Source organism: Salvelinus sp. IW2-2015, linkage group LG30 (assembly GCF_002910315.2).
Source record: "Salvelinus sp. IW2-2015 linkage group LG30, ASM291031v2, whole genome shotgun sequence".
Classification (NCBI taxonomy): domain Eukaryota; kingdom Metazoa; phylum Chordata; class Actinopteri; order Salmoniformes; family Salmonidae; genus Salvelinus; species Salvelinus sp. IW2-2015.
Genome location: NC_036869.1, coordinates 24388442 through 24412486, shown reverse-complemented (window position 1 = coordinate 24412486; position 24045 = coordinate 24388442). Strand labels below are relative to the sequence as shown.

Below are 24045 nucleotides of genomic sequence, written 5' to 3'. Positions count from 1 at the left end.
CTGCACCACCTGTTCAGTAAGCCTCTGCTTTACAGCAGAAAGAGACTGCTATGGGCCATGGCACCAGCAGCACAATATTGTGTAGAGGACTGAGGGTCTTCACAATATTGTAAATAGAAAATGTGTAAATAGTTACCCTTGTTGTTTGTTTGTTTATTATTTGTTTATATTTTTTTCCATATTTATTTTTTGGGGGTGTGTTAGAATAGCATTTATGTATTTTGTATATAGTTATTTCCTTCAAAATGTATCACTGTACCAATTCGGCCACTTGGGTACATTTGTGTGGGACACCTGGGTGACTTCATGCTCAATGTTATGTAGCTCGCTCATTTTTGAAGTTATCTGTCTAAAACTTTGCTCAGCTATTGTTGCCATCTTATGTTCTTCATTCAAATCATCCACAGCATCCTATCTGTATGTTTGGCTGTTCTTGGTCATTTGAAAGATGATGTAGCAACAATAAAAAACAGAAAACGTATGTTTATTTCCTTGTATTTTCTTCTACCAGATCTATTGTGTTATATTCTCCTTCATTCAATTCACATTTCCACAAAATTCAGAGTGTTTCCTTTCAAATGATACCAAGAATATGCATATCCTTGCTTCTGGGCCTGAGCTACAGGCAGTTAGATTAGGGTATGTCTTTAGGCGGAAATTGAGAAGAAGGGGGTGTACCCAAAGAAGTTAATTAACAGATTTGATTACAATAAAAGCAATAATAACATGTATGCTTCTCTTTACACAATACAATTATTATTATAACTCTTTTTATTGCTCAGTTACTTGTATCTTTTGCATAAACTTTAAACTGACATGTCCATTGTTGATGCATTATGAGGCACAGTGAGTGACAGTCTAAGTATTCGTTGGATAGCTCACACTTTTACAGAAAGTGTTCTATCTTGAAAATGTAATCGCTGACATGCTCTATTTTTTGGAGCGTATTAGCAGCAGACAAATGAGCAAAATACGTTTTCCCGGAGTAAAATATACCTTTTTATTGTGATTGTAATATAATGAAAAACTACAATCCGTAGTGCTCTCAGGTTTCTCTTTCATCAACAGTGAAATAATACAATTGACAAAGAGATAATAATTATGTACATAACATGCCATCGTAGTGGCTTTCTGGAAATGGTTGCCAAATGTCGTTGGTCAGCTAGTCTAACCAGTGCTTGACTTGGACTGAAATAGGTTCCGGTACTCATTTTGGATGCTGGTACTGTTTATATGTAGGTGCAGGAGCTCCACAATACTTTTGAGCTTATATTTTATAAGAGGAACAGGAGCTCAAGCAGTAGAAAATGTGAGGTGCAGGTACTCAGCTCAAGTCAAGCACTAAGCCTAACTTTTCTTTTTCTTCTTGTCTATTGACATGCACCATCTGAAATAATCACCTGCCAATTTCATCTATTTTCTAAATGTCAACCATTGTATTGTATCATCAAGATGAGGAAGATCAACTCTAAAGTTTAGTCTAAAGATCTTAGTCCATGCATGTGCGTTATCCATGCATGTGCGTTGGGATGGAAGTGGGGATATGATTTAAGGAGGGATGATAGATGGCAAATTTAAGAAATGGTTTGGGTTGGGTACAATATTTGAGGAAAAAAAAGATTAAAACACCACTGGCTATTTAAAACTGGGATAAACCCAATGTGGTTTTCGAGCTCATACAAGTATCTGTTTTTCATTGTGAGAAAATCTTGTACTGTACGTGTTTATTTGAAGTGCCATGATTAGGTATGTGCGAATAAGTGAATACTGTCATGTGGGCCTATTTACATGTTCGCTCATTGAGGGTAAAGTGGGTGTGTGCAGCAGAACCATTCAAATGACTTTTATTACGAAATATGTCAAATTTAAAGAGATTTTGTTTTCATTTTCTTTTTGTCAATCGAAGTTTGTCAGCGACCGCATCTACAACCATTTCAGCACCGCGGTCAGCTCTCACTACTAGAACAAAAGACAGATTTGCTTGCATCCCTTGATGTCAGGCACCGTCAAAAAGTGCATGGCTAAAATGAAGGACGAAAACATGTCAAAACCAAAAATCCCTCTCACAATCTATAATTTACGTCCAATGTTAAGTATTATACGATTAAGTAATCGATATTGTATCATTATGTTGTCTTATTCTGCACAGTCAAGAAAAATTGAGAATGGAGGAAATGTCGTCTTAAGACCAGTCCTGGTAGAATTCTTAGACGCTTCCTAACGGCAGACATCACGGCTTGTTACAACCTAAGGGAGCAAGCATATAGATCGACAGGGAGGGAGACACCGGTTTACGACGTCAAAGGCAACGGAATACACAGACGGAGAGCCAGCCAACGCGGGAGCGAGCGGCAGCAATAGTCTACCATTTCCTGTGTTGGATCATAGGGAGCCGTTTATTATAACCACAAACCGCTTGAAAAATCCAGAAGCGGTTGTCATTTTTTTCGAAAATCCAAATTTGTGTGTATTTAGAGTGGGAAACCGGATTTGTATACAAATAACACAAACAAAACTACGAGATAAAGCATCACACGCTCATGTTTATGGATAAAGGACGTCGCCGCTTGGATTTGTTAGGTGCGCTCTTTTGGGGGTAACTTGTCAAGGCACGGATTCAGAGGGGTCCTGCATTAGACAAATTAATTGAACAGGAGAATAGACAGAAACCGAAAATAAACCCTATTTGACAAGGGACAGAGGAGAACGGGTGATTCTGCTCTCAACTAACCGCGAGACGAAGGAGAGAGGATCACGGAGGAATAGTAGGTGATGATTTTGTTCTCTTAACGTATGTACAATTATGTTCAATTCATTGTTATCGTCACCCCATCTTGACAAAGGGACCAAACAGGCTATACGTTGACACAACGTGACAGTATAGCCTATGGGTTTAAACAAGCAATTTAGACCCATAGAGGTTTGAACAAAGGAGTACTTCGATGTCTGTTTTATTTACATTCATGTACCCATGTAAACAACGGTGTTAGTCAGAACCTAATAATAGGTTATTAGCTCATCAATTTCCCGATATATATATATTTTTTTGGTGCGGGGACAGATTACAAACAATTACAGGGAAAACCATTGCAAATCATCACAATTGCAACATTCCAAGATGTTTTGCATGGCTATACCAACTGATGACCGTGATAGCTCCTGCTATTCAAAACATTGAAAGAAAATGAAAGTAGTTATACATTTGAAGAATAAATGAATAGACTAGACCTCTTCTTCTCATCTGTTCCTCTGTCGTTGTGTTCTAAACACCTTCCCTCGCTCTCCTCGTCTCCAGGACCGAGTTGAAACCTTTGCCCGTCATCTCCACATCGTCCGAAGATCTATAGGTCCTCCCCGCTCCTTCTGACCGTAATTCCAGTGTCCATCCTCGGTGCGCACATCCCCGCATCCACACCGTCTCAATGAAGGAGGCCGACGCAATCAAGCTCTTCATTGGGCAGATACCCCGGAATCTTGAGGAGAAGGACTTGAAACCGATCTTCGAACAGTTCGGGAAAATCTATGAGTTGACAGTGATAAAGGACAAATACACGGGGATGCACAAAGGTAAGGGGAGAGGAGACTACACTGTATAGGCTAGGCTGTAGAGCGCACGGAAATACTTAGTTACAATACATATTCCTGCTGTCAGGCATTAGACATTGTTTAGGCTATATGACTGAGCATATTTAGGCTCCGAGACCTATGTAACAGGTGCATGGCCACTGGCAGTTAAGTCTTTTCTGGCCAGCAATAAATGTAGTTCATCAGTGCACCTTCCAGCTTGTCTTTGTGGTTGTACCAGCTGAAGCAATGGTTAGCATCTCAAATGGCACCCTATTCTGTATGTAGTGCACTACTTTTGACAAGGGCCCATAGGGATCTGGTTAAAGTAGTGCTCTAAATAGGGAATGGGTATCATTGTAGAAAATGTCACTTCTCCCCTCCATAGGCTCAGTAGCCTATATACATGTATTTTCTACAACAGAATATTAAAAGTCACACTGCAACCTGCTGCATTTTCTCTCTGCCCATTGTTGAGTCACGGAATACTAATACATTCCACATATAGACCTAGTGTTATGCACCCATCTTTGTTTAATGGTATAATGAACCCTCAATCCTCCCACCAGGCTGTGCCTTCCTGACATACTGCGAACGAGAGTCTGCCCTCAAGGCCCAGAATGCACTGCACGAGCAGAAGACGCTACCAGGGGTGAGTGCTCTCTCTGACATTCAACAGCACACACTGGCTGAGTCCCAAATGGCATCCTATTCCCTATGTAGTGCACTATTGGCTAGAGCCTTATGGGCCCTGGTCAAAATTAGTGCACTAGTACTACGTAGGAAAATCGGGTCCCATTTGGGACGCAACCACTTCCATGAGCACAAGGCGGAACAAGTGGCAGTCTACCTCACTGCACTACACACACACAGACACAACAGTGTGCCACAGAAAAAATAACTCACTCTGACATGTGAGCTCCACTTCCCTTTGAGTTGATTTGCCCAAGAGGAAGGTCAGAGGCGGCTTTCCTATATTTCCCTATACATGACGCATCCAGTCAGCGTCTTAGTCATCATCCTGCGTCTTGGTGGGTTGGGAGTGACAGCTTAGGGGCATGCCGGAGTTACTTTGCCCTCTCTCGCGTCCCGCACATTTGAATCAAAGTTAGAGCAGCTTGTTTAGCATAACCAGGCAGCAGGTGTGCTGCCAAGTGACATTTATGGAGCAGAATGTGACATGACAGGCGTTCTCTCTCGGCAGTCTCTATAGAAACAGACTAGTATTGCATTCCGAATGCTATTGCCTACGGTGCCTTCAGAAAGTATTCATACCCCTTGACATATTCCACATTTTGTTGTTACCCATCTACACACAATATCCCATAATGACAAAGTGAAAACATGTTAAAAAAAAATTTTTAAACAAATTTATTGAAAATGAAATAGATCTCATTTATATACAGTACCAGTCAAAAGTTGACACACTTGCTCATTCAAGGGTTTTTCTTTATTTTGACTATTTTCTACATTGTAGAATAATAGTGAAGACATAAAAACAATGAAATAACACATGTAGTAACCAAAAAAGTGTTAAACAAATCAAAATATATTTTATATTTGAGATTCTTCAAAGTAGCCACCCTTTGCCTTGATGACAGCTTTGCACACTCTTGGCATTCTCTCAACCAGCTTCATGAGGTAGTCTCCTGGAATGCATTTCAATTAACAGGTGGGCTTTGTTAAACGTTAATTTCTGGAATTTCTTTCCTTATGCGTTTGAGTCAATCAGTTGCGTTGTGACAAGGAGGGATGGTATACTTTACATTTACATTTTAAGTCATTTGGCAGACGCTCTTATCCAGAGCGACTTACAAATTGGAAAGTTCATACATATTCATCCTGGTCCCCCCGTGGGGAATGAACCCACAACCCTGGCGTTGCAAGCGCCATGCTCTACCAAACTGAGCCACACGGGACCGTGTATACAGAAGATAGCCCTATTTGGTAAAAGACCAAGTCCATATTATGGCAAGAACAGCTCAAATAAGCAAGGAGAAACACAGTCCATCATTACTTTAAGACATGAAGGTCAGTCTTTGGAATAAATGCTTCAAGTTCAAGTAACAGACACATCTCAACATCAACTGATCAGAGGAGACTGCGTGAATCAGGCCTTCATGGTCGAATTGCTGCAAAGAAACCACTACTGCAGGACACCAATATGAAGAGACTTGCTTGGCCAAGAAGCATGAGCAATAGACAATAGACCGGTGGTAATCTGCTCTTTGGTCTGATGAGTCCAGATTTGACATTTTTTTGTTCCAAATGCTGTGTCTTGTGAGACGCAGAGTAGGTGAACGGATGATCTCCGCATGTGTGGTTCCCACCGTGAGGCATGGAGGAGATGGTGTGGGGGTGCTTTGCTGGTGACACTGTCTGTTATTTATTTAGAATTCAAGGCACACTTAATCCGCATGGCAACCACAGCATTCTGCAATGATACGTCATCCCTTATGATTTGGGTTTAGTGGGACTACCATTTGTTTTTTCAACAGGACAATGACCCAAAACACACCTCCAGGCTGTGTAAGGGCTATTTGACCAAGAAGGAGAGTGATGGTGCTGCATCAGATGACCTGGCCTCCACAATCACCCGACCTAAACCAAATTGAGATGGTTTGGGATGAGTCGGACCGCAGAGTGAAGGAGAAGCAGCCAACAAATGCTCAGCATATATGGGAACTCCATCAAGACTGTTGGAAAAGCATTCCCCTGAAGCTAGTTGAGAGAATGCACAAGAGGTGGCAAAGCTGTCATCAAGGCAGGGTGGCTACTTTGAAGAATCTCAAATATAAAATTATTTTACAGGTAACACTTTTTGGGGTTTCTACATGATTCTATATGTGTTATTCAATAGTTTTTGTGTCTTCACTATTATTCTACAATGTAAAAAATAAAAACCCTTGAATGAGTAGGTGTGTCCAAACTTTTGACTGGTTCTGTAAGTGTTCAGACCCTGAGTCAATACTTTGTAGAAGTACCTTTGGCGGTGATTACAGCTTTGAGTCGTCCTGGGTGTGTCTGTATCAGCTTTGCACATCTGGATTTGGGGATTTTCTCCGTTCTTTCTTGCAGATTTTCTCAATCTCTGTTAGATTACTGACCTGTACATAGCCCATCTATAATTTAGCCCAACAACTACCTTTTTACCTACTGTATTTATTTATTTTTTTTGCTCCTTTGCACCCATTATTTCTATCTTACTTTACACTTTCTTCCACTGCAAACCACCCATTCCAGTGTTTTTTTTTTAGTTTTTTTTTTACTTGCTATATTGTATTTACTTCGCCACCATGGCCTTTTTATATTTTGATTTATTTTATATATTTATTTTGTTTGCCTTCACTCCCTTATCTCACCTCACTTGCTCACATTGTATATAGACTTATTTTTCACTGTTTATTGACTGTATGTTTGTTTTACTCCATGTGTAACTATGTGTTGTATGTGTCGAACTGCTTTGCTTTATCTTGGCCAGGTCGCAATTGTAAATGAGAACGTGTTCTCAATTTGCCTACCTGGTTAAATAAAGGTGAAATAAAATAAATAAATAAAAAGTTTAGATGAGGAGCGGCGGTGAAAAGCAATCTTCAAGCCTTTCCACAGATTTTCAATGGGATTGTCTGGGCCACTCAAGGACTTTAATATTCTTGTTCTGAAGCCATTCCAGTGTTGCGTTGGCTGTATGCTTGGGGTCATTGTCCTGTTAGAACGTAAATCTTCCCCCTAGTCTAAGGTCGTTTGCTCTCTGAAGCTGGTTCTTATCAAGGATTTGCCTGTATTTGGCTCCATTCATTGTTCCTTCTATCCTTAGTCTCCCAGTCCCTGCCGCTGAAAAGCATCCCCATAGCATGATGCTGCCACCACCATACTTTACGGTAGGGATGGTGTTAGATGGGTGATGAGCTCTGCATGGTTTTCGCCATACATAACGCTTTGCATTCAGACCAGAGTTAAATGTTTGTCTCATCAGACCACAGAATCCTTTGCCTTATGTCTTTTTATGTGCCTTTTGGTAAACTCCAGGTGTGCTGACATGTCATTTGGCCCATCTACCATAAGCCCAGGTTGGTAAAGTGCTGTAGAGACTGTCCTTCTGGAAGGTTCTCCCATCTCAGCCAATGAACTCTGTAGTTCTGTCAGAGTGGTTATTGGGTTCTTGGTCACCTCCCAGACCAAGGTCCTTCTTGCTCGGTTGCTCAGTTTGATTGGACGGCCAGCTCCAGGCAGTCTGGGTAATTCCATATTTTTTTTCATTTCCCAATGATTGACACCGCTGTGCTCTTAGAAACGTTCAACACTGTATAAATAGTTTTATACCCTTCCCCAGATATATGCCTTATCACAATATACCTTGGAGCTCTATGGACAGTTCCTTGGACTCTATATGGTGTAGTTTCTACTCTGACATGCACTGTCAACTGTGGAACCTTGTATAGACAGGTGTTTCTTTCTAAAACATGTCCAAACAATTGATTTGGCCACACGTGGACTACCAGTTGTAGTGACATCTCAAGGACGTTCGAAGGAGATTGTATGCGCCGAAGCTCAATTTGGAGTGTCATAGCAAAGGGGTATGAATACTTATTTAAATTAGAGATTTCTGTATTTAATTTTAAATAAACATAGCAAACATTTCTAAAAACATGTTTTTAATCCATTTTGAATTCAGGCTGTAACACAACAATGTGTCAAGGGTTATTATGAATACTTTATGTAGGTACAGTATTTACTGCACTACTTTTGACCAGGGCCCATTGGGTTCTGGTCAAAAGTAGTGCACTTTGCAGGGAATAGGGGCCACCCTTTGGGACTCTAAATAGGCTATATGCAACACGGCTAGGAATTATTATTGGACAAACCTGCTTTCCTCCTCCACTCACTCTGCCTCCTCTCAATATCTCCCTCTTCTTTTTATTGAGGTTTACTGAGTTGTATTCTTTATTGGGTTTTATTACCAGTATTTCCATTTTAAGATGGTAGTGGGCCAAATCAAAGTGTATTTGTCATTCGCCCAGGACACAGCGTAGTGTACTCAGTACAATGAAATGCTTACTCGCAAGCTGAGACAGTGAGGAGCATTTGGGAGCCAGAGAGGTAGAGTTAGCACTAGCAGCAATATACTGTAAATCCTATTATTAGCATGACAGTAGTCTGGCCTTCCTGACCTCTCAGAGGGGATCAGCAGGCAGGTTCCCCGTCGCTAAACCCTGTCTCCCTCGTCTATCTCCCCAGTGACTCGCTTCCCAGACCTTCTCACCTAAGCCATGTACAACCGTCTAAGAACAACCTCCCCCTCGTGTCCCCCATCCCAACCCCCGCAATGATGAAAACCACCTTATTAGCTAGACACTGACTACCTCCCCCCCCACCCCCGGACAAGTAGTATCCCTACCCCCACTACCAGCTGTGGTGTAATCGTTATCTAATAGCACCTGCACTGCCAGAGAATAATTAACTTCACCATCCCCTTGTCAGGGACGCTATAAAGAAAAAACATGAAAGTAATTGTAAGACACGAATACACCAATGTGCTTCTGAATACAGAAAGCTGAAGCATGTCATTATCTCTCTCCTCTTTCTGCATTTATATTCAACATCCCTCTGTCTGTAGTGAGCTATATGCTGCCTGCCATGGTGGAAAATGTCGGTGCTTTTAATTGTCCTCACAATACTCAACTACGGCCGAAAAGTAGATATAAAAGGAGTAAGGAGAGGGGGGGGGGGATGAAGGGACGGCGGGATGAACATATGGTCTGATCTGAGTGGCACCTGGCCTTGTGTTTAATTTCAGGTGAGAGACACTCCGTCTCACTGACATGGAGGCAGAGGATAGTGTCGAAAGGAGAATCTGCTGGTCTCTCTCTCCTCCCGTCTTGTACTCATGTCCTCCCGTCGCCTCTGTTTCTCCATCTCCCCGCTGCGATCTCTTGCTGTCTGAATTCTGTTTTGTTGCCATCCCAGTGTGTCTGGTCAACTTCACTACTACAGCTGCTGGAGACGGAGAAACTCTGGGCAGATAAACATGACCAACTCACAAATTGAATATAACCTATATATATATCCCTTTTCCTCTATCCCCCTTTATCTACGTTTTGGATCTAGATTGTATGTGCTTTCACAATGGTCATCCCCACTGGTAAGGGTCAAATGCTTGTTTCGTTGATTTATTATGATAATGTTACACTGAAATCAGAACCGGACATTGCCCTTCATTAGCAAGAAATAACCAGGTGACGATGGATTTAGTAAAGTCGGCCTGTGAATGAAATTCCAATATTTTAGGACTCATTTTGAATAATGAAATGTACATACATTTTTTTTGCGTGCAGATTGCTGGGGCATGTCTCCAGAGATGGAATGAGACGACATAAGACTGTGTGTGTTGTGGGGGAGGGGGRGGGCAGGTGTTCAGACTGACATGGTTTGCTGAAGGGGGGATGGAGCGTGTATGCTCGGGAAGAAAACATCCAGAGATGTGGATTGGAGATGTTGACGTCTTCATAAAGGAAATAAGAACGTACACACCGCTCTTGTCAGCATCAATAGTTTATTTAGCTTCGTCAGAGCTTCTTTTTATTTTTTTTGATCTTCATAAAAGAATAGACGCTCTCCCTAAAAAAAAAAAAATGTAACATCTGACTAAGCTTGGCATTTACTCAGCCATGAGTCAGACACATTATTTTGTGAATAGTCTGAAAATGAATGAATTTATGACTAACAATTGAGCATACACACTGTGTGTGTGTGTGTGTGTGTGTGTGTGTGTGTGTGTGTGTACATACATACATACAGTTGAAGTCGAAAGTTTACATACAGCTTAGCCAAATACATTTAAACTCCGTTTTTCACAATTCCTGACATTTAATCCTGGTAAGAAATCCCTGCTTTAGGTCAATTAGGATCAACACTTTATTTAAAAAATTTGAAATGTCAGAATAATAGTAGAGAGAATGATTTCTTTCTTCATCACATTCCCAGTGGATCAGAAGTTTACATACACTCAATTAGTATTTGGTAGGGTTGCCTTTAAGTTGTGTAACTTGGGTCAAATGTTTCGGGTAGCCTTCCACAAGCTTCCACAATAAGTTGGGTGAATTTTGGCCCATTCCTCCTGACAGAGATGGTGTAACTGAGTCAGGTTTGTAGGTTCCTTGCTCGCACACTCTTTTTCAGTCTGCACACACATTTTCTATGCGATTGAGGTCAGGGCTTTGTGATGGCCACTCCAATACCTTGACTTTTGTTGTCCTTAAGCCATTTTGACACACTTTGGAAGTATGCTTGCTGTCATTTCTCCAAAAAGTACGATCTTTGTCCCCATGTGCAGTTGCAAACCATAGTCTGGCTTTTTATTGGCGGTTTTGGAGCAGTGGCTTCTTCCTTGCTGAGCGGCCTTTCAGGTTATGTCGATAGAGGATCTGTTTTACTGTGGATATAGATACTTTTGTATCTTTTTCCTCAGCATCTTCACAAGGTCTCTTTGCTGTCGTTTCAGGATTGATTTGCACTTTTCGCACCAATGTAGTACGTTCATCTCTAGGAGACAGAATCCGTCTCCTTCCTGAGCGGTATGATGGCTGCGTGGTCCCATGGTGTTTATACTTGCGTATTATTGTTTGTACAGATGAACGTGGTACCTTCAGGCGTTTGGAAATTGCTCCCACGGATGAACCTTGGAGGTTAAAAAAAAAAATCTGAGGTCTTGGCTGATTTATTTTGATTTTCCCATGATGTCAAGCAAAGAGGCACTGAGCTTGAAGGTAGGCCTTGAAATACATCCACAGGTACACTTCCAATTGACTCAAATGATGTCAATTAGCCTATGCATCGAAGCTTCTAAAGCCATGATATAATTTTCTGGAATTTTCCAAGCTGTTTAAAGGCACAGTCAACTTAGTGTATGTAAACTTCTGACCCACTAGAATTGTGATACGCTGAAATAATCTGTCTGTAAACAATTGTTGGAAAAATTGCTTGTCATGCACAAAGTAGATGTCCTAACCGACTTGCCAAAACTATAGTTTGTTAACAAGAAATTTGTGGAGTGGTTGAAAAACGAATTTTAATGACTCCAACATAAGTGTATGTAAACTTCTGACTTCAACTGTGTGTGTGTATGTATATATACACATATGTATATATACACAGTATGCCTGTGGGGTAGCCTATTTGTTATATGTGCTGTGTGTAAGCATTAAAAGCAGTGAGTAGTCTGACCAGGGATGATTTATTATAACGAGTTCATATCTGAGCACACGTATCTGATTGATCTATTAAAGTGTGTGTGTGTGTGTGTACATTTGCATATGTATGCATATAATTACGGGCTGATATCAATGTGTGCAAGCCAAGGGATAGTACAGATGTCATGCACACTCACCTCACTGTAGAAAGACTCAACAGCTGTCACTTGGGGAGACTGTAGGGATGAATGTAGAATAGATTCAATTTACGAGGAGGGTAAATGGGTGTGAATTGAAGAGAAATTGGATGAATGGCGGGGGGTGGGGAGGAGGGTGGGAAAGGGGGTAAGAAATTAATGAAAGTTTGACATGAGCAGCGGGTGGGGGTGGGTCAGTGGGGGTTGTGGGACGAGGGTGCTTTGAGGCAGTACGTTTATCAGCTTAAATACAGACATCTGTTACAGAGAACGATGGTGTTTTGTCGGGGGGGTGGGGGTACGAGTGTGTGTGCGTGTATGTGGAGTGTAAAGGGGCTCTTATGATGAAACTCATCAGATTCTGTGAACTCGGGCACACAGAGCAGGGCCAGCGTTTAATCTGATGGACATGCATCTATATATATATCGCACTTAGGTGGAATTAAACTGACTGAACCTTAAAAATAAAAAAAACTAGGACGCAGCTCTATGAAAACAAGTCCAGCTCCCACAATTTTAGTTTTTTTACCCCTGTGCAATATGGACAAACATAACATATGGTTAACACATACTTCCAACATTATGCACAGAGAAAATGGTCAACGATTCTATACTGTACCTACTTCCGTATATCTCTACTTTTAGAGATATACTCTGCATCTTCGGACGAAGAAAAGCAGCGAGGTTGTATTTCAACGTATGACCCCACCCTAGAGAGCGTTGAATGTGTAAACAGGCCGAGCATGACTAGCAGTGACATACTGAAGACAGGCTTGCTCATTGATTACAGATTGTTAACGTGTGTGTGTGTGYGTGCGTGCGTGCGCAGGGAGATTTCCCATCTGTGTTTGCGATTGTACCTCTTTTTCTGTGCCTGCCTTTGTTGCTTTGTTTATCTCTTTGTGTGCCTGAGTGTTTTTCTATGTCTGTGATTTATCTCTTTGTTTGCATCTGCGAATAGAGATATAGCCTATGCCTCCACCTGTGTGTTTTCTGTGCTCTGTAATTATCTCTGTACATGTTCAGATGTGTGCTCTGTGTGTGTGTGTGTGTGTGTGTGTGTGTGTGTGTGTGTGTGTGTGATGTGGAGGGAGATATGGGGGGGGGGGGGGTTGATTATAGTCGCAGGTCTCGTTGCCAGGAGACGGCGGGGACGAGGGATGCCAGGTTGCTAGGTAACCGGCGCGATGCAATGACCAGCGCTGTGTGATGGAGCGGAGGGAGGCGAAAGGGAAAATTGTCTTTGTGCCCCCCCCCCCTTCCCTCACTCCCACCCTCCCTGTAAACACTCTTGAAAGAGACAGAGATGGTCTCCGCTGATATATTTACCTTTCAGTCACTGCTTTTCTGGCAGACGGGCAGAATGGACTTGAATTAGAGAGAAATGTGTCACCCTCTTTACTGCAGCCTGTTTGGGGCTTATTGATACAGTGAGTGAGTGGAGGGGACAGAGATTATGAGCTGTCCTCTGGTTTGGAAGAGGGCAAGAGAGGAGAGAAATGTGATGAAGAATGTGATTAACAGGGATATACACACCCTGTCTCTGCTATCATCTCCCATCCCACATTTAGGCTCCTCTATAAATATGAGCGTGTGTGTGTGTGTGTGCACACAAGCATCTGTAAGTATGACGTGTGTGTGCATTGAGGGGATGTGGTCAGGTGTGGGGGAGGGGTCTTGCTGTGATTTGGTTGGATGATCTATGGATTTAATATCTCATACTCTAATCCTAGCGAAATCCCTTTTGGCATCACAGGGGGAAAAATTAACTGTGTGTGTGTGTGTGCTCACATCAATGTGAGCAAGAGTGTTTATACATATGAGGCTGCCATGAACAGACGGCGCATGTGTCTACAGACTGCCTGTGTGGACATGTGTGTTTGTGCCACTGTGTTTGTAGAGTTTGAGAAATAATCATAATGTCACTGTAGATTTTGGATTTTAAAAAACGGCAACATGAACATTGAGAGATAAAATGGGTCACAGATACGGCCGGTTTGGCCTTTGGCTGTATTTTATTTGTGCTGTGTTTTTTTTTAAATGAGCCTGTTGATTTGCAGAGAAAATATAAGAAGAGAAAAATATGAAGTGGCTCGGCTCGCACAGTGGAATAGATGGAGACATTTTCTTGGTCCCCACAGTATCTGCCCTTGTGGCAGCAGTTAAATGCAACAGGCACCATCCCCATGTCCCTTTGTCCCTAAAATCACAGTTCTCCCCCAAGCATCCTTTCTCCCTCACGACATGCACATCCTCATAATCCCAATGTCTCTCAACCTAGTACCACCCTTTTAGTCATTYGTTTTTTTTCTCTCCTTCATCCCTCTTTTTTTTCTCTCTCCTACGCACGTTGTTCGGGGCAACCTTGTTTACCTGCTGTGGATCTCATCACAAGGGTGTCATGGTGACCGCAATGTGAGGTGGAGACTTTGTCAGAGGAGCAGGGCTGGTTGCCGTGCCGATGTCGAGTGCCACTGCCTTGATGGCCTCCCCCTTCTCCAAGCCTTGCTCTTGTATACTCTAATTCCAGTCTCTTGTGCCATCTGCTCTGCTTCTACTCCTTATCGTACCCGTGGAAGCACTCAAGTCATAGATTGACTAACCGAGCGTTTATATGAAATATACTCTGTTTTATTCAGGGCGTTTTATATCCTGAAATTCGATTTGAGACCAGGTTTATACGAGCAATCTATCAAACAATTGTTGCGTCATGATGAGGTTGTCAGTAAAGTCCAAGTGTTGGCTAAGACGGGATATTTTGGTTTTGCGTGTTTTAATACAGTAATCTTTAACCCGATGCAAGTTAAATTAACTCATTTAGCAGGTGACTTTATCCAAGGTGACTTTGTCGAACATTTTGAGGCGTGGAGAACAACATCACCTCTGAGAAGAAAATTAAATTCTATTTACTGACTTCCGGAAACATTCACCACGTTCACATGCGTTTGAATTACTGCTTTCGTTCCTTCCCGGTAAACAGATGCTTCTCAATCCACATGGTCATCGAATTCATTGTCGTAATCAATGGCTCGTTCTCCATCAGAAAACACCAGGCCTGCTGGTGATGGTGTTTGTGCATGCAGGTGGCAAGGGCCCGGCCAGCACTGATCAATACTGTCTCCCAGTGACCGATCACAGCTGATCAATCAGAGACGGGGATCAGTGACTAGCTCAAATGTCACCAGCTCCATAATTAAGACCTTCATTAAGCCAGCGGTAACACACTGTCACTCTGCCCAGCTCCTTTCTGCTCGCCAATCCCTTTCCTCTCTGCACCCTCCACCCGCTCTCCTTCTCACTGCACCGCCAAACATTTAAGAGAGAGCTTTGAAGTGCCTAGCTATGCCTAGATCATTATAAGGATTGTGTTAGTGGTCCACAACTGTTGTGAAGTCATTTTTTGTGGATTGGGTTTTGATGACGCGTGAAAGGTTGTCTGTTTCTTACTTAGTTTTGGTTGCGCTCTCCTCATTCTGGTCTGATTCTGATTCGATCCACTCCTCTACAGCTCCTTCCCCCTCTCTCTCTGCTCAGAATCTTTCGCCATTCTAATCCAGCATGCTTTGGTAATCCAGATTAGCCGGCGAGCAGTCTTAATCTTATCACTTGCCCAATCCCGCGTGGGTGTGTGCTTTTCCTGTTTTTTTTTTTTAATGCCTGATAGGGAGAGAAGAAACGATAGAGGACAGGATTAGATAAGGGCGTTTGAGAGGGAGGGGGGACAAGAAAAGTGAATGAGATCTTGAACAGTATCACTGACAGACTCTGGGAGGGAATATACTTGATAGGGAATGAGAGGAGAGGAAAAGGAGAGCAGTAAACCAGGAGGGTGATGGGTTGAGGCAGGGTAGGGCTTCATCAGAAGCCCAGGGAGTGGCCAGCACACATTCCAGCTCTTTTCTTGTGTTCTACTTACATATGCACAATATGCATGCATGTATGTACAGTACATATGCAACTAAACAAGCATCTGCTTAATTATGGATGTGCCTTGGGATAAGAGCAACTTACTTACTGACCATGTAATGTGGGCTTTCTATTTCAGATGAACCGGCCCATTCAAGTGAAGCCAGCAGACAGCGAGGGCAGAGGGGGTAAGAGGCATCCGTCCATAGCAACACCTGTTCAAACAACACCTCTCAAACACCTGTCTAACATATTACCTTTTTGAAACAACACTCTGTTTCAAACTAACGACAACGTTTCAAGACAAAACCCTGAAACGGCTCCAGCCCAGCTTCAACAAAAATACCCACTCGTCACTGCTTCTAAGCAACTCCTGCTTCTAAACAATACCTCTAGAAATATTAGTAACTCAAATATTAAAGTAGTAGCATTCTTAAGTGCCTGACTAGAGAAAGTAATTAAAATAAGGATTTCAACCAACTGCGTATTTCATTATGTCACCTAGCGTACAGAACAGTGGATGACGAAGGAGCATTCCAGTCACAGCCAGATCATGCTCTTTATGCAGCAGATTTCCTTGATACTGCCCTCTGGTGGCCTTTTCTGTATATGGCAGGGTTCTAGCACAATAGTCACAGACGTCAACATACTGCATGTTGTAACATCCCACATGAATGCCTAACAATTTAGCTGATCGATGAACACATATTGGGTTTATAAAGCAATGTAAACAATTAAATCATTCAATTATAATCTATGCCTCTGCCTATTCTTGCCCTCAACCAACCACTCTCTCTGCTCTTCTCCCCCCCCCCCCATCACTCTCTGTCCATTCCTTTCTCTGCGTTCCTATCTTGGCCCCTCACCTCATCTTCCCCTTAGAAGACAGGAAGCTGTTTGTGGGCATGCTGGGGAAGCAGCAGTCTGATGCGGACGTGAGGAAGATGTTTGAGGCGTTTGGGAACATTGAAGAGTGCACTGTGCTCCGCGGCCCTGACGGCACTAGCAAAGGTAGCTAACACCATTACTGCAACACTGACCCCTACAGCATTTAGCCTTCCATCGACGCCACCACATCAACAGCACTAATATTACCCTTAAGGTCAGGAATCGGTCACATCTAAACTCGTGGCTTTACATAGATGCTTGATTACCTGTGTTTGTTGTATGAGGCATGACCGATGATGCAATATGTTTTATAGATCATCGGTAATGATGCGCAACGCAGTTTATGGGTTATGATTATTGACGCAATGAATGTTTTGTGGACCACGGTTAATGACGTGGCTACAATTGATGAAGTGGCGATTTGTGAGATGCGTTTTTTAGGCCGTAGCCTGCGATATGTCGTGTCACGTGCGGGGAGGCCAGGGTTTGACGATGTGTCATGTTTTGTAGGCTGTGCCTTTGTGAAGTACCAGAACAACGCAGAGGCTGCGGCAGCCATCAGCACTCTGCATGGGAGCCGCACTCTACCGGTCAGTCACACACACACACACACACACACACACACACACACACACTCTCTCCAAAGCAGTCATTTAGACATAGAGACTCATCCAACAGTTAAACGCTCCTTCTGTCAGACCTCCTATACAAACAGCCTACTGTAGTTTATAGGAGTGGAGAAAATGTATGCTTCTCAGTCCTTCCTTTTCACTGTGTAATATCCCCCTTTCTCCCTGCAGGGTGCCTCTTCCAGCCTGGTGGTGAAGTTCGCCGACTCTGAGAAGGAGCGAGGGATAAGGCGCATGCAGCAGGTGGCGTCCCAGCTGGGGGTCATCAGTCCCATGACCTTGCACCTCGGGGCTTACAATGCCTACACACAGGCAGTGAGTACTAGTAGTACTGAACCCCAAGCATTATGCAGAGATTGTAATACTCGAGCCAACACACTGGTAGTGAATGGCTACGCCCCAAATGGCACCCTATTTCTTAAACGGGTCATAAGTAGTGCACTACTATAGGGAATAGGGTGCCATTTGGGATGTGATCCTGACAGTGAATGAGACGCCCTCGCTTTTTCGTCTTTGTAGCTGGTGCAGCAGCAGGCTCTGGTGGCCCAGTCGGCGTACTTGTCACCTGTGTCCACCATCACCATGCAGCAGTTGGCTGCCCTCAACCCGAGCAGCCTCATTGCCACGCCCATCACATCACTCACTACATCCTCAGGTACTTAATAACAAGCTGCCGTCCTCTGCCACTTCATCCCCTCCCACAGGATTCTCTGCTCGGCTCAGTTTCTCTTTATATATATTTTGTTTTTCTAAAGTCTTGGCCCCATTTTTGTCTGCTTTTGATTCCATTTTATTGCATTTGTTACTGCGTTTTGTTTAACCATTTCTGCCTGTCCCCTGAATGGTCGTCCTGTGCAGGTACCAGCACTCCGCCCACCATGGCAGCCACACCGGTGCCTGCTCTGCCTCCACCACTCAGCTACCCTCCAGTCCCAGCTCCACCCAATGGACAGTCAGCGTCTGAAACCCTGTACACCAATGGAGTTCATTCTTACCAAGGTATCTCACTTACTCTGACTTTGCTTCCATCAGAGTATCATTATGAAAATGTAAGCAAATTAACCTTATCTAGCATGTTGGTTTGTTTACTAAGAATGTAAGCTGTTGCACGGCACCAAATGCCATTTAGAGCATGTAAGCATCCGCCAAAAAGCATGTTTGTATAGCAGTTGATAAATCGGGCTGTTATTTTTCTTTGATTCTCTCTCTCTCAGCTCAAACTCCAGTTTTGGATCCTCTTCAGCAAGCGTACGCAGGGATGCAGCACTACACAGGTGGGACAGTAGTGAGTCCATTTGAGTCCTTAAAATTTCCTGGAGGGAATTTTAGGTTTGAAATGCCCTCGCAACAGTCCTTAATGTTTACTTATGCGAACACACCCACAGCAACTTACCCTTCTGCCTATGGAATGGTGGGGCAGCCATTCCCACACCAACACACAATGGTTGCGCAGCAACATCAGCAGCCTCAGCAACTGCAGCAACGAGAAGGTGATTCCTACCTACTTGTCCTCCCTTCCATGCGTTCTCTCTCTTGACTATTTTCAATGTTGGTGTCCCACAGAGTTTAGACTGCCTCGATCACTACCTCCATCCTGATCATCTCAAGTCACGTTAGAACCCCTCAGGGAGCCTTGATGGTCTAACCTTCCCCTGTATTCTTCTTATTCTTCTCCGCAGGGCCCGAGGGGTGTAACATCTTCATCTATCACCTGCCTCAGGAGTTCTCTGACTCTGAGATGCTGCAAATGTTCGTCCCCTTCGGCAACGTCATCTCAGCGAAGGTCTTTGTTGACCGCGCCACCAATCAGAGCAAGTGCTTTGGTGAGTGACGGTGATGACAACGGCTGCGTCCCAAATGGCACCCCATACCGTAGGCAGTGCACTACTTTTGACCAGGGCCCATAGGGAATAGTGTGCCACGTTGAGAACATGGTCAATGATGAGGAGGAGGAAGTGCTGGGAAGGGTTATACTCCCTTCTCGTAGTTTAATACTTTCACAGAGTTGGCCATAAGGTTTTGCTTCTGTTTGCTTCGCCTCAGGTTTTGTGAGTTTTGACAACCCGTCCAGTGCTCAGACGGCAATTCAGGCCATGAATGGTTTCCAGATTGGCATGAAGAGGCTCAAGGTGCAGCTCAAGAGGCCCAAGGATGCCAACCGACCCTACTAAATGAGCAAGGGAGATGAGAAGGTGAGCAAGGGGGGATGAGAATGAGGTGTGAGATGGCGGGTCAGGGGGACTGACAGGCAGTGAGAAACTGTGAAAGGTAGGTTATGGGATAATTAGTTCAAATTTTGTGGAAGCTCAGTATTAAAATAATTACTTATCAACAGGGATAAAATAAGTGAACCAGATCCACACATGAGTAAGGTGACAGTCTACTAAAAGCAGTAATTGTTTAAAACATTACATTTAGACAAAATCATAGGACTACTTGGTTTGTTGAGATAAGGCCATACCACTGCCGTGACAAATGGATTGACAACATGTTTCATTATTCAAAAGCAGATTTTATATAGTCCAGACAAATGTTTCATTAACCAGTGTTGTATGATTAGGTTGAAGACAATAACTATTATACGTCATTAATTTATTTTTTACTTTTTATTTATTGTTTTTGTGCTGTGTCATATGTCATTTTCCTGAAAAAAAAACCATCATACCACACTCAAGACTGTCCTGTCCATACATATATCGTGGAGACTACGTCGCTATGGTTGCCTAGCAACCGCTAAAAACCCCTTCCTCTCACAGCGTTGTAAGTTAATTGGCCTGTGTTGGTTGCTGTGGCGATATTGCCTGTGATGGTTGCCATTAGCTATTTTATTTTTGGCCGTTGCCTTTATTCACCATGCTCAACTGCATGGCGAGTTGCTGTGGCGACCATGAATTGTGTTTGGTGCGTTGTGAGTTTCCTCTATTATTTTGTACTGTTTCTATCCTTGCAAACACTGATAAATTACTGTCACTGTACCTTAGATTTTGTAAGCAATTGATTATCATGACAGGCTATTATATTTTTTTGTAATATCTCTTAAATTGCACAGAGCAATATTAAGCATTAACCGTAAATCAAACATGTATCTAAATATTTTCTTTGGATTTTATTTCTGATTAGTTTCCTTTTTGTTGTTTGTCATGATTATCATTCTTACATATCCCCCATGTTTAGTTGGTCGTTGTTTTGGTGAGTGCAGGGCTTTTGTGAGGTCGTAATTGAATCCAAGTGACTTAGTGCCTGAACTTTGTTTGTTTTTGGTATGACTGATTGTGAAAATAACTATGTGTTGCCCACCTACAGTACAAGTTAGTGACATAACGATGCTGTGTGCGTGTACGTGTACGGATCCACATGAAGTACTTGTGTGTATTAATTAATTAATAAATAAAGTAGTGTGTGTGGTTTTGTGTGTACCAAGTGAGATACCGTTCATGTGAGGGTTTTGGGTAAAACTGTATGGTTGTCATTGTGACACGTCACACGTGCTGCTGACTGAGGAACAGCATTCCTCTGTAGGAATTCTGGGTTACTTCTATTCTCCAATCAAACTTAAAGCCATAGGCTACGGTCTCATGTGGAACCTTCGATATAACAGCTTTTTTTTTTTWWAMGTTCTCTTATCTCAAATGATTTAAGAAGAATTTTGAATCTCCTTTGACTCAATTGTTTGGTCAATGCGATGTAACATTAGACTAGAGTATTAAGAAGAGATACAAAAACAATACCGCCCAGAATTCCTATTGTGCATGTTTGAAATTTATTTGCCTGCCAAAACGATACAAAAAAATATTTAAGAAATGCACACCAATGCAGCAGTATGGTTGTCACTGTATGAGTTGCATGGACACTAGGCGTGCTTGTGTAGTTATAAATGAGGACATCCATGTGTGTAACCAACGTGTTTGCAGATGTTTTTCCCATACTTCCAAAGAGTGTCAACATACTCCATATATATGCTCATCTAAAAGATKTTAATATTTGTTTTCTTTGTATTCATCCTCTCTTTCTGTCTCTCTCTTTCCCAGGGAAGATATAAGAGTTCTATCAAGAAACTGCTTGGGACGTTCCAGCCTTTTGGTTGTTTCGCCAACCGTATAGCACAGGAGCAACAACACTTCTCAGAAAATATGATAAATATATGTATCTGCAACAATAACAAAAAATCTGTAACAACAAAATAACAAACGTGTGGTGGGTGGTTGAGTACACATACCATTCCACAGCTGGATTCAGTCATATTATGTACATACTGTATTGTCAGCTACAAGGTCTACATGAAAAAGCATATCACTTATTCTAATGAACAGGGTTTTACTGTATAGTGTGGTTTGTGGTCCATAACGTAAGGGGGAAGGGCAATGTATGGGGTTGAAGAAGTGGGACGGTAACCTTATCGGGGGGGGGAAATAATATTCTGTATGATTACCATTGGTCGAATTAGTATGTAGATTTAGTTTATTATTTAAAAGTAAATGAAAGAAGGGGTTTCTATCCTTGCAACAGGAAGAAAATCAACTTCTTCTCACTGTACATATCTTTGTTTTAAATGGAGTCAAATAATGAAAATGTGTTATTATAACCACTACTACTGGTATTGGCATAATGGTTGGAGGGAGGGTAATTGGGTGGAATTTTTGTATCTACATTTTTTACATTTAATTTATTTGTTAATGGCGATTTGTTTTATTTTATTTTAGAAAATAGAAGATTCCTGTGGTCTACAAGACTATGGGTAAACTTATTGTAGAATGTTTAATTACATAAATGTAATTATCAAAAAATCATTGTTTAATTATTTATTCCCTACAATTGCTGTTTTAAAACATGTCTTTAAGAAAAATAAAGTAAAATTTAGAAAAGGATGTGTGCGTATGTGGATGTGCAACAGAGAGCAGTGTTTTTTTTTTATTTTTTTTATTTTTTTAATACATACCCCAAAATATTTTTTTTTCTGGCTTTCACTCTACTGTAGGAAACTACACTGTTAGTAAATATTTKAAGCCTGCTTGTCATATGAAAGCATAAACAATCAACCCCACATTTTTTTTTTTTTTACCTGTTCAGAGAAAGTCATTAAAGTTGTTAGGTTTATGTCCCATCCTTCATCCTGATGTTACCAGGTTCTGACCACTAGATAGTGCTGTTCCTGCTATAATATAATTTATTTAAAGCTCAATGTTATAGGGATAGTTCGCTCAAATTACAAAATGACACTGGTTTCCTTACCCTGGAAACAGTCTGAACAAGTTAAGACAGCTACCCATGCTTTGGTTTCAGATGTTTACTTTTTAGTCAATGGTACCTATATTAGCATTTTATATCCAAATCATCTATAAGTAACATTGAGTGTCACAATCCATTTTTACAGTGCCTTCGGAAAGTATTCAGACCCCTTGGCTTTTTCCACATTTTGTTATGTTACAGCCTTATTCTAAAATTGATTAAATTGAATTKGGGGGGGGGGGGGGGRGAAACAAGCTACACACGATATCACAATGACAAAGCAAAAACAGGTTTTTAGAAATGTTTGCTAATTTATAATAAATAAATAAATGATATATTTACATAAGTATTCAGACCCTTTACTCAGTACTTTGTTGATGCACCTTTGGCAGCGATTACAGCATCAAGTCTTCTTGGGTATGACACTACAAGCTTGGCACATCTGTATTTGGGGAAATTCTCCCATTCTTCTCTGCAGATCCTCTCACGCTCTGTCAGGTTGTCAGGTGCAGCAACGCGCCCAGCTATTTTCAGGTATCTCCAGAGATGTTCGATCGGGTTCAAGTCCGGGCTCTGGCTGAGCCACTCAAAGACATTCAGAGACATGTTCCCGAAGCCACTCTTGCGTTTTCTTGGCTGTGTGCTTAGGGTTGTTGTCCTGTTGGAAAGTGAACCTTCGCCCCARTCTGAGGTCCTGAGCGATCTGGAGCAGGCTTTCATCAAGGATCTGTCTTTGTACTTTGCTCTTCATCTTTGCCTCAATTCCTGATTTGTCTCCCAGTCCCTACCACTGAAAAACATCCCCACAGCATAGCATGATGCTGCCACCACCATGCTTTACCATAGGGATGGTGCCAGGTTTCTTCCATATGTGACTCTTGGCATTCAGGCCAAAGAGTTCAATTTTGATTTCATCAAACCAAATAATCTTGTTTCTCATGGTCTGAGAGTCTTTAGGTGCCGTTTGGCAAACTTCAAGCGGGCTGTCATGTGCCTTTTACTGAGAAGTGGCTTCTGTCTGGACACTCTACCATAAAGGCCTGATTGGTAGACTGTTACAAAGATGGTTGTCCTTCTGGAAGGTCCTCCCATTTCCACAGAGGAACTCTGGATCTCTGTCAGAGTGACCATCGGGTTCTTGGTCACCTCCCTGACCAAGGCCCTTCTCCCCTGATTGCTCAGTTTGGCTGGGCGGCCAGCTCTAGGAAGAGTCTTGGTGGTTACAAACTTCTTCCATTTAAGAATGATGGAGGCCACTGTTCTTGGACCTTCAATGCTGCAGAAATGTTTTGGTAGCCTTCCCCAGATCGGTGCCTCGACACAATCCTGTCTCGGTGCTCTACGGACAATTCCTTTGACCTCATGGCTTGGTGTTTGCTCTGACATGCACTGTCAACTGTGGGACCAAAAGACAGGGGCGTGTGCCTTTCCAATCAATATAATTTA

General features: G+C 42.3%; 1 protein-coding gene across 4 annotated transcripts; it reads left to right on the top strand.

Moving 5' to 3' along the window:
• The first annotated feature begins 1714 nt into the window (after window positions 1–1714).
• On the top strand, window positions 1715–22236 carry celf3a (cugbp, Elav-like family member 3a). 4 transcript variants are annotated; one of them, XM_023975307.2, is made up of 14 exons: window positions 1715–2765; window positions 3296–3567; window positions 4134–4216; window positions 15996–16044; window positions 16742–16867; window positions 17255–17334; window positions 17545–17688; window positions 17893–18028; window positions 18232–18372; window positions 18588–18647; window positions 18759–18863; window positions 19053–19196; window positions 19417–19565; window positions 21402–22236. In XM_023975307.2, exons 2-13 carry the CDS (start codon window positions 3423–3425, stop codon window positions 19542–19544), a joined length of 1341 nt encoding a protein of 446 aa, XP_023831075.1. In that variant the 5' UTR covers window positions 1715–2765; window positions 3296–3422; the 3' UTR covers window positions 19545–19565; window positions 21402–22236. The 4 variants fall into 4 exon arrangements, with proteins under 4 accessions (XP_023831075.1, XP_023831073.1, XP_023831070.1 ...); XM_023975306.2 differs by having other exon boundaries at window positions 1717–2765; window positions 16739–16867; XM_023975305.2 differs by having other exon boundaries at window positions 18588–18863.
• The last annotated feature ends 1809 nt before the right edge of the window (window positions 22237–24045 follow it).